Source organism: Equus quagga, chromosome 11, assembly GCF_021613505.1.
Source record: "Equus quagga isolate Etosha38 chromosome 11, UCLA_HA_Equagga_1.0, whole genome shotgun sequence".
NCBI classification, from domain to species: domain Eukaryota; kingdom Metazoa; phylum Chordata; class Mammalia; order Perissodactyla; family Equidae; genus Equus; species Equus quagga.
The window spans coordinates 72,356,093-72,366,684 of NC_060277.1; the positions used below are offsets into that span (position 1 = coordinate 72,356,093).

General features: G+C 46.5%; 1 protein-coding gene across 1 annotated transcript; it reads left to right on the top strand.

The window, feature by feature from the left end:
* Positions 1-27: 27 nt before the first annotated feature.
* Positions 28-9,700, top strand: MRM3 (mitochondrial rRNA methyltransferase 3). The gene is made up of 4 exons (XM_046677554.1): positions 28-345; positions 601-845; positions 3,334-3,501; positions 5,805-9,700. Exons 1-4 carry the CDS (start codon positions 32-34, stop codon positions 6,338-6,340), a joined length of 1,263 nt encoding a protein of 420 aa, XP_046533510.1. The 5' UTR covers positions 28-31; the 3' UTR covers positions 6,341-9,700.
* The last annotated feature ends 892 nt before the right edge of the window (positions 9,701-10,592 follow it).

A 10,592-nucleotide genomic window follows, 5' to 3' on the forward strand; every position in this document is an offset into this window, starting at 1 on the left:
TTTCTTGACGTAGCCCACTGCGCCGGGAAAGATGGCGACGCTGGTGAAGGGCCTGGGGCAGGCCACGCGACCGTTGTTACCGGTGGTTCAGAGTTGGGACCGTGACGCTCGGCGCTGGGTGCGGGCACTGCGGCGGAGCCCCGTGAAAGTGGTGTTTCCATCGGGAGAGGTGGTGGAACGGAAGCCCAGTCCTGGGAAGCAGCCCCGGAAAGGGGTGTTTGAGGCCGGTCGCCACGAGCAGCGACTGAAGCAGCCGCTTCCTGTGCCCCCATCCCAGACGCCCAGCACCTGGGAAGAGTCCGGGCTTCGCTATGACAAGGCTTTACCAGGGGACAAAAGGCTGAGGTGATGTGTTCGTGAGGCTTGTCGAGTATCCCCGTTTCTCTTCCCGCCCCACAGCGGGACCTTAACCTCTTTCTTCCTCTTGGAGGACTGCTTCCAGGACAACCCGCTGGTTTTTATTGCGCACGGAGAGTCCGGGTGTTTTCCTTGGAATTCGTTTGTTTCTGTCTCTCTGAGCTTCTTCATGTATGTTATAACTAGGTGTGTCTCCGTAACAAGGTTGTTGGTAATTATCCATCTTTTTGTTTCTATCCACAGCAGTGTAATGACAATCGTTAAGTCCAGGCCATTTCGGGAAAAGCAAGGGAAGATCTTGCTGGAAGGTCGCAGATTGATTGCAGACGCTCTCAAGGCTGGTGCTGTGCCAAAAGTTTTCTTCTTTAGCCGTCTGGACTACATAAAGGAGCTGCCCACTGATAAGCTGAAAGGTGTCAGCCTCATTAAGGTGAAATTTGAGGACATCAAGGATTGGTCTGATCTAGTAACACCACAAGGAATAATGGGTCAGTGGTTATACAGTATGTCACTAGAAGTAAAGACCTAGGATTATTTGTCCATACTTGTCTGAGGGCACCAACTTTTTTTTTTTTTTTTGGTTTTTCTCCCCAAACCCTCCTAGTACATAGTTGTATATTTTAGTTGTGGGTCCTTCTAGTTGTGTCATGTGGGATGCGGCCTCAACATGGCCTGATGAGTGGTGCCATGTCCCTGCCCAGTATTCGAACCAGCGAAACCCTGGCTGCCAAAGCAGAGCACGCGAACCTAAGCACTCGGCCATGGGGCCGGCCCCAACAAATTTTATTTAAACCGAATTCAAAATACTATTGCCTAGTCTTTTCTTAAGACACAAAAAAATTTATTTCTCAAATCTGTGCATCCTATAGTATTTTCAGTGGGAAGTGAAGTCAGTTTTTTGTCATCATTTGTATTGTGACTCTTTGTAATCTCTAGGGATAGACACTGTTCCTCAAACCTTACATTTTTTAGGTCACTTCTTCAGCCTTCAATGTCCAACTAAAAGTTAAGAAAATGTTTACCAAAAGATTTAGCCCTCTATTTCCACAAAACCTCCGCTGGGCTGGTAATACCTGTCTGTCATTGACCCCCTTCTTCTAGAAACAGATCTGAGCAGTAAGCTGCAATTTATTGCCTTGTTTAACCCATTGAACAAGAAACTTTGTCTTCATTTGACTGAATCTAAATTACGATTCTAATAGACTGTGGTGTCTGTTAGCACTTAATCTTCTTTCTAAATATGGAAAAACTAAATTCTTTACACTTTTTGACATTGGAGTTATAGTTAAGATCTGAGCATTGACTGGTAGTAAGTATAGAGGTTTCTCTTGGATAGCTGGGGACAGTTGGGGCAGGGGGAGTGATCTTCAAGATTCTAACGTTTGGGGCCGGCCCTGTGGCCAAGTGGTTGAATTCGCACGCTCTGCTTCGGCGGCCCAGGGTTTCTCGGGTTTGGATCCTGGGTGCGGACATGGCACCGCTCATCAGGCTATGCTAGGGCAGTGTCCCGCATGCCACAACTAGAAGGACCCACAACTAGAAATACACAGCTGTGTACCAGGGGGCTTTGGGGAGAAAAAGGAAACATAAAATCTTGGAGAAAAAAAAAAAAAGATTCTAATGTTTAGCCAGAGCCTCTCATACTAGTTGTGCATGTGTATTCCCTGTAGTGGGCTCACGGTGCAGCTATTAGTTGGGAGAGGAAATTCTGGGGATCATCTCTTATGTCTGTAACCCAGCAAATCACAGGGATCTGTACCTCTGTGCTCAGAATTCTCCCCTAGGTGGGGACTTAGACTACTAAAGTCCTCCACACACTCTAAGTTGCTGTGATCTCTTTAGCTACACCTCTCTAATCATTACTCCATGCTACAGTGAAAATATTGCTCGTTTTTACTGTGCTTGCCACTTTGGGCGTGTAGCCAACCCATCCTGGACTTCTTTAGCCCCCTTCGTCATTATAACTGCTTTCATCATTTAATGGCTTTTAAGTATATGTATTATTTAGCTTATCGTTATCATGTTTTGTTTCAGATCTGAGAGGGTGGGGTAAAAGCAGAAATAGATAAGATCTAGCAGTACCTGTCAGACTTCAGGCACATCTCCAAAATCCAGTAATTTAGTGGAGCCTCCAGAAGTAGAGTGTTCTTATCATCACAGCTGTTCAAGTAGAAATTAAAGGACTTCTAAGGCCCCCTGCTCCAATGAATGGTCTTGTGGCTCTGTGACTCTTAAGTACAGGATCTTTTTACAGCTTACAGTTGCCTGATATCGTTCCATTGCCTTCATTCATGGGTTAGGTACAGGTATTTATGTGTTCTTGGTGTGAATAAACTAGAATAGCCTGTGAGCAGCACAGTTTGGCAGTATCTGTTAACATTAAGAGTGCCACATGCCATTTATCCACACGCCATAAAAATTCGTTTATCCATTTTTCCTAGGGAAGTGTGTGGACATATGCACAAAGAGTCATACAGGAATGTTCATTGCAGGGTTGTTTATAATAGGGAAAAACTGAAAATAATGTAAATGTCAGTCAGTTGGGGAAGAGCTAAATAAATGTGGTACATTTGTGTTACAAAATAACATGCAGCTGTTAAAAGAATAAGTAGCTGTGAATGTATTGACATGGTAAGTTCTCTAAGACATGTTATAGAGTTAAATTAGTTACAGAATGATACATAGAGTATGATTTTTTTTTTATATATAAAAGAAAAAAGCACATATATATGGGTAGATGTTCATATATGTGGGTAGATGCATGAACAAGTTGTGAAAGAATACATTCCAAGATTGAAAACAGTTATGGGGGGTGTGTGTCAGTGGTAGGACTTTATGTTTGAATTTTTTCAGTCAGAATGTATTCATATGTTATTTAGGTAATTAAGAATATAGACAGAATAATAAATAAGTGAAAAGTCCAATTATTCCCCATGCCCACATCAGACAAGGGAACCACCTGTTTTGTTTCCTCAGGGATTTTTGCCAAACCTGACCATGTTAAGATGACATACCCAGAGACTCAGCTTCGCCATTCACTACCCTTATTGTTGATTTGTGACAATCTCCGTGACCCTGGGAACCTGGGGACGATTCTGAGATCTGCTGCTGGGGCAGGCTGCAGCAAAGTATTACTCACCAAGGGTAAGAGCACCTGTTACTGGGTGGATGGAGTGGCCATTTGTAAGTGAGCTGGCCCAGTGGGCAGACATGCATGGATCTGAATCTTGTATCTGCCCTTACTGAGTTAGATGTCTGTGAGCAATATTCTGACTGTCAGTTTCCTCATCTGTAAAGTGGGCGGAACAGAATCTACCTAGTAGGGTTGTTTTAAGGATTAAGTGAGATGAGGCACATAAAGTACTTAGCACTGTGCCTGGCATACAGTAAGTAATTCAGCAAATATTAATTAGCTTTTAAAATTATTTTGACACCTGCTAGGTTATTAAAGAAACAATTTAAAATCAATCAGAGAAAGAAATAGATGCCAGTTTTAACACTTGGTTTCAAATCCTTTATTTAATGGTCTTGAGTTCCCAAATTGTTGGGATTATGAGACCTTTGTAAATCTTGACGTTCTGAATCCTGTGAAAGGAATGCTATCTGTTAAGAGTGTGATTATGAAATCATGATGTTTCCCTTAGCTTCAGAATGGGTCACACACCCCCATACAAATTAGCCTCATTACATTTCCATCTCCTCTCATCAGAAATGGGGATTAGTAGGCTTGGTTCTAAACAGACTCCTCTAACAGTTGGGACATGCCTAAAATGCCTATTACAGCTTGAGGGGAGGGTGGGAGGGAAAGGATCATTCATCAGAAGCGCTCAAGCTGCTATTCCGTGTAAACTAATAGTGGCACGCATTGCTGAGACTTGCCTAAATTGCTCCTGCCACTTCTTCCAGTCACACTTTGTTGGAGTGTATTTCTCTGCTGGTGTGAGAGCTAGGTGCTGGGGTTCCATCATACATACCCCATTTACCCACCTCATTGTTGAGAGTTCTGAGAGCAGGTGTGGTTTTGGAAATGTAGCTATAGAATCCAAGCACTGTGGTTCCCACACTGATGCTGGTGACTGCTGCATAAGAGGGAGGGAAAGAGTAGGGAACACTAGGTGTGGTGCCCACTATCCAGGACATGAGGATGAGGGGAGAAGGCTCATCCTGTCCCTTACTCCCCACCAGGTAGACAGCTCCTGTCATGAGTCTGGGCCCCTTTTCTGTCCCTCCCTTGCCCCCACCCTCTTGGCATATAGGCTGTCTCCCATCTCTCCTTCCCTGCAGTGATTGGGAAAACCCATGGTTGGGGATATGTGTGGGCAATGTTACATGCTCCATGTCTAATTTTTCTTTTTAAATTTGGTTTGCCTACTTAATTTATCCTAAATTTGACAGATTAATTTTTTAAATAACTTGTAATGAGGAGACTCATGCTAACAAGTCAAGGGAGAGTGGTAGATATGTGGTGCGCTGGTCCTGGGAAAGGCGAGGTGTCTGCCAGCGTATAGAAGTGGTTGGGCTTAGCATGTGACTGTACGTAAAAGAATAATTCTTTTAGCCTTCTTACTACAGCATGAGAGAAGGTGTGTGTGTGAACAACAAGGCTGTTGCCTTGCTTCTCCCTGGATTGCTGTAAGTGCCTCTGGTCTCATTTCCCCATCTCGGGCCTAGTCTTCCCTGCTTCAATCCAGATTTAACATTGAAGACAAATGGGTATTTTTAAAACATAAACCAGATTCTGTCACTACTTTGCTAAAAATCCTTCAATGGCATTATATTGTCTTCTGGATAAAATCCGAAACAACTCAGCCTGGCATACCCAGCCTCCTGGAAAATTGGTCCTTGCCTGCCTCCCATCTCCTCTCCCACCACACCCCCACCCATTAATGGGCCTGATCCACCTTCCTGGACTGTGGTACTCTTCTCCCTGCTGTAACTTTGTCCTCTGTCTGGGCCTTTCTCTGACAAGACCCTCTGGTCCTTCAAGATCCAACTCAGCATCATGTTCTCTAGGATGTTTTTCCTGGTGGCCCTGTTTTGTACAAGGGTTTCTATTACCCTGTTCACGCTTCTTTTACATCAGTTATTACTGATATTGTAGTCCCCTGTTTAAATATCATCCCGACACCATTGCCCACTGTACCTCAAGCTCCTTGAGGTTGGGACTTTTAATGCTCTGTGCATCTCCCGTACAGTGTCTGGCACCTGTGGATGGTAAATGTTGAAAAGATGGATAAAATCTGTTGCAGCACCAGCAGGAATTAATCCTACAGTCCCTTTGCTGGACATTGCCATAGGTGGGATGGCAGAAGTCCCAGCTATCAAGAAGGCTACAGTAGGACATTTTTTGCTTTATTGCCTGATCCAGAATTAATCTGATTTACTCTACAGTCCCTTTGTCTGGGAAGGTTTGTAATCTTAATTGGATCCTGTCTTTTATTTTCTAGGGTGTGTGGATGCCTGGGAGCCCAAAGTGCTGCGCGCAGGTATGGGTGCGCATTTCCAGGTGCCCATCATCAACAATCTGGACTGGGAAACAGTACCCAACTACCTGCCCACCGACACCCGGGTCTACGTGGCTGACAACTGTGGTCTTTATGCCCAGGCCCAGACATCTAATAAAGCCAGTGACCATGGCTGGGTATGTGACCGACAGCTCTCGAAGCTTCACAAGTATGAGGAAGAGGTGGATCTAGAAACTGGAGCCAGTAAAGGCTGGCTCCCTGAACTTGAGGTCCAGAGTTATGACTTGGACTGGACAGAGGCACCAGCAGCTGTGGTGATAGGTGGGGAGACCCACGGTGTGAGCCTGGAGTCCCTGCAATTGGCCGAGAACACTGGGGGCAAGAGGCTGGTGATTCCCGTCGTGCCTGGTGTGGACAGCCTAAACTCAGCCATGGCTGCAAGCATCCTGCTCTTTGAAGGGAAAAGACAACTGCGGGTAAGGGCGGAACACTGGAGCAGGGACAGGAGTTCCTACTGAGAGGGGACTGGCAGGCAGTCCTCGGTTTGAGGTTGTCTCCAACTCCTCCTACATTGTTAAGAGGCTGGCAGAGTTGGTAACTGGCTTCCCGGGCCATATTCAGGAGGCAGGAGGTAGGCATGATGCTATTATATGGTTATTGAAAAAATAAGAATTGCCATGAATTTCTGCTTATCTTAAAAAATAACAAAGGTCAAAATTCTTCTGTGATCTCCCGTCTGCCCACTGATATTTAAATTTATTTGTATCTGTATATTTTCTGTGACAACATAAATAGATGATCCACATGGCTCTCTCCATATGTTTTTTTAAAAATTGTCCACCAAGGAGCATTTTTCTGTCTAGAAAGTTTATGAAGGCATCATCTTGGGCAGGGAGGACCATTTCCTCCACCAGCTGGTGGGTGTCTTGCAGTCACTGAGCACTGGGTATAGGCCTGGCCCCGTCACTCACTTCTCTTCATTGGTCAGTGGAAAATAAACTCCTGTGAAGTAGAGACCAGCAGATGACACTGAAGTTTTATTTCAGTGTGGTCAGTGGGGCTCAACGGCTCTCTTTTCCTCCTTGGCCTAGTGATGAAGACATTGCTGAGAGAGAAGACTCGGGAAGCTACGCGCCGCAGCTGGCGGCACTCAGTAGCCAGCTGTTCTTTCAGCTTGGCTGTCAGTCTCTGCAGTGGTTCATTCAGGCCTTGGCTTAGAGAGCCTCTGTTTATGTATAGCATGATTTTTCCCCCTATTTCTGCTGAAACAGCTGGTAGAAGCAGCATAACTCATAGGTGGTGTTATTTATACCTTCTTAGCGCCTCTGCAGATACCTTTTTGAGGACTCTTTGTTCAGAAAAGGAGGAAACAGTTTTAAAATCTGCAGCTTAATTGTGCATCCGTCAGGAAAGCTGTACTCTTTTCACTAACTTCCTGCCGTAAGTCCTGCTTTAAATAACACTTTTGGTTAAATGTAATGACTCAGTTACTTATTTACATCATTCACCTCTCCTGCATAGCGGAACAGAGCTGCTTAGGAAGATGCCAGTGTTCCTGGAGCTGTGTCAACAGAGGGCTCCTGGGAGGGCAGAGAGGCTGAAGGTGAGATCTTCAGGCCCTTAGGCCCACAACGCTGCAGCAAGACCCTGCTGTTCTCTCAAACCCCCAGGGAACCAGGGCAGGCTGGATCCTTACTCACCAGGTGACAGCCGGGATATAGCGAGGGACATGAGGACAAATGCAGATGATAATTACTGTAAGTCACTATGGGAAGGGGGCAGGTGAGACTGGAGTAAGGGACTTATTTCAAGCATTTTGTAACCACAGAGAATTTGGTTGGAGTTGAGGACAGTAACACACCAGCAGTGTAGTTTTTCCACATCCCTTCTGTACAGCAGCTCCTGGAATGGTTGGATTCCTTGCGAGCCTTTCAGCTGCTGATTCCAGGGAGATCCAGTGAGTTGCCAGCATGCCCAAGAGAAACCATGGCTCTCCTTCCTTCCCCCTCGGCTTCCCCAGCTCCCTAGTAAAACTTTTTCTCGAGGGAAGCAAAAGATGGAGCATGACTCCTGCCCCAAGAGGCAGGATTGCTTTGACGAGCTCGAGGGGATAGGTTTTTGCAGGAACAGTCTCTGGTGGGCTATGCTCTCCTAGGCTGACCGGCCAGAACCACTGCTCTGGTGCCCCACTCTGGTCTGCACAAACGTCCCAGGCAAGCAGCCCACAGATTGTTCTTGAGACCCTCTTCCTACCGTCAGCTTTTAGAAAGTAGAAGAGCCTTTATACTGTGCTAAGCCCACAAAGGCTGGGGCCAGCTTCACAGAGCCATAATGCCTGTCACACCAGCCAGCTAAATCTGGGAGGCAGCCCAGAGAACTGTACCACTTGAGTCTATTGACATTCAGTCTCTCTCAACACCTTGGAAAAGTGCTAAAGAAACAAGTTACTAAAAGGAAGCTCGTGTCTTTCCAGCATGAAACCAGTCTCCTGCAATTTTTGTCCCTGGGTTATTGTTCCTGCTGATTTTTGTTACAAAATAAAGATCAATGAAAGAATAACAAACCTATACTTTGTCCTTCTTCAGAAAAACAAAGCAATGCAAAACAGTATACCTGGCAAGTAATTCTAAGCCTATTTTATCGCTCTGGGTGTAAGAAGAAAGAGAAATTTACATCCATTCACTTTATAGTCAGTGGCTTCTATACTAGGCCTTGTGAGTTCCTTGTGTATTTTTGTGGGTATAATTTAGCAGAGGGGAGGGCAAATTTTCCTTTCTTTAAGACTACAGGGGAAGCAAGTGGTGGTGAAGTTCTTGTTTGCTGAGTGATAGTGGAAAATCACTATCTTGAATTCTTCTCAATTATGAGGCCAACGTTTGTTCTATCACCATTTCGCCAGGAAATAGGAATAAAAACTGGGAAGTATATGACAAGCAAAACACCACTTGGCTGAAACAGCTGTCAGAAGGTTGGCCAAGCTGCCCCTTGCCTTTGTTCAGTGTAGCTGTACTATGATTTCCTCCACGAGGTGGCAGCCACGCCTCAAAACCACTCCCAACCCTGAAAGGGGCGGGATTTTTCCTGGATTTCAGTTGAAAAAGAGGATGGAGTCAAGTCTCCCTCAAACACAGAGGGCATTTTGCAAGCCATTTGTGCTCAGAGGTGCTGAAGTTGGAGACCCATCCAGATTGCCACTCATTCTCTCCACAGGATATTAAGTGTAGGACATTGACCAAAAACTAAGGAGAAAATGGACAGAAATGGGAAGTGGCTGTACAGGGAAAACTAGCACAACTTTTCCCTTTGAATGTGAGCCTGCCTCTAGGAAAGCAGTTCTGCATGGCCCAGAACTCACGCTGGGAGCCCACCGCCTCGCCCTTGGCTTGGAGCTTCAGGGCAGGGGGAGCTGAAACTTCCCCTTCCCCCAGCACAGCTGCTAGCTCCTGGTTAGACTCGCAGTCCTTGAGGCCCAGGGGCTAAACAGACCTCTGGGGAAAGGTTTCCACCAGTTTCACCTGGGACCTTCTACCACTTGCCCCAGGGTTAACAGCAGCACTGGACGTCACCACCCTCCGAGCTGAGCTGCTTTTAGCTCCACTTCTGTCATCCCGCCACACGAAGACCCCAGAAAGAGCGCTTCACCCAGGGTTCTGTGGCTAGTGCTGAAAACCAGCAGCTGCCCTGCAGGCCTGGCACTCCACTCTTGGCCCAGCCACCTCTGCCCTCCTGCAGGAGCAGACCTGACTGACTCCCGTTTTACCATTGGTTTGTTTCGCTTTTTAGGAAACACTCACGGAGACACCTTTAAACTCCAAGATCTTATTTTCTCTGGTTTTGTGTGTGGGAGGAAGATTCGCCCTGGGCTAACATCTGCACCAGTCTTCCTCTATTTTGTATGTGGGATGCCTCCACAGCATGGCTGATGAGTGGAATAGGTCTACACCCAGGATCTGAACTCACGAACCCAGGGCTGCCAAAGCGGAGTGTCTGGAATTTTAACCACTTGGCCACAGGGCTGGCCCCTTGTTTTCTCTGTTTTCAATAACTGCACAAAAGTAATAAGCTAGAAGCCAACTTAAAGGATGAGCCGACTTAACTGCTCTGGGAGACTTAAAGTCCCTGACTAGGCTTCCATGTTACATCGCAGCAGCTGAGACAGCAGCTGCAGGCCGAGTCCTTGCTGAAGGCCTCAGGATGCCGGGCTGATGCTCAAAGGTCCGGTAAGACTGAGAGGCCAGAATACGTTACAGATGGGATCAGCTCTGTTCTTACTACATTTGTTTTGTAGGGAAGAGCAGCTTTTTTCATTGAAGCCTCATAGCTGGAGAGGGCCATCACCAACGCTACGGCTGCCTCAAAAGGCAAGAAAGGAACAAAGGTTGAAGAGGAGACATGGCTGCAGCAGGGTCTGGCCTCCCAGCCTCCCTTGCACCTCTGTGTTGGGAAGTGGGGGCGCATACTGGCCGCAAGCCAGCAGAGGGGTCTTGACTGGTTGGATACTCCCATATCCTCTGATGTCCAAAGGAGACTTCTTTTTTTGGCCCTGGGTCCTAAGATCACGCCTTCTCCTGTATCCTAGTTCTGGCCTGTGTGCACATGAGCACCCAGGAATCCAGACTGGAGGCAGTCTGTCTCCTTTGGGCTTCACACTGGCCCACAGGCCTGGGGACAGAGGCTTTCATAAGCTGGCACATTATTTAATGGAAATCCAACAGTCCTTCAGAACAAGTCCTACCCAAATCTAAACACATTTCCTGGCTTGGGAAGTTT

Bases quoted from the DNA above. Each gene is read 5' to 3' on its own strand.
- MRM3 (XM_046677554.1), top strand. From the start codon at position 32: ATGGCGACGCTGGTGAAGGGCCTGGGGCAGGCCACGCGACCGTTGTTA. The intron at 346-600 runs GTGATGTGTTCG...TTCTATCCACAG, and splicing joins CCAGGGGACAAAAGGCTGAG to CAGTGTAATGACAATCGTTA. The intron at 846-3,333 runs GTCAGTGGTTAT...TTGTTTCCTCAG, and splicing joins AACACCACAAGGAATAATGG to GGATTTTTGCCAAACCTGAC.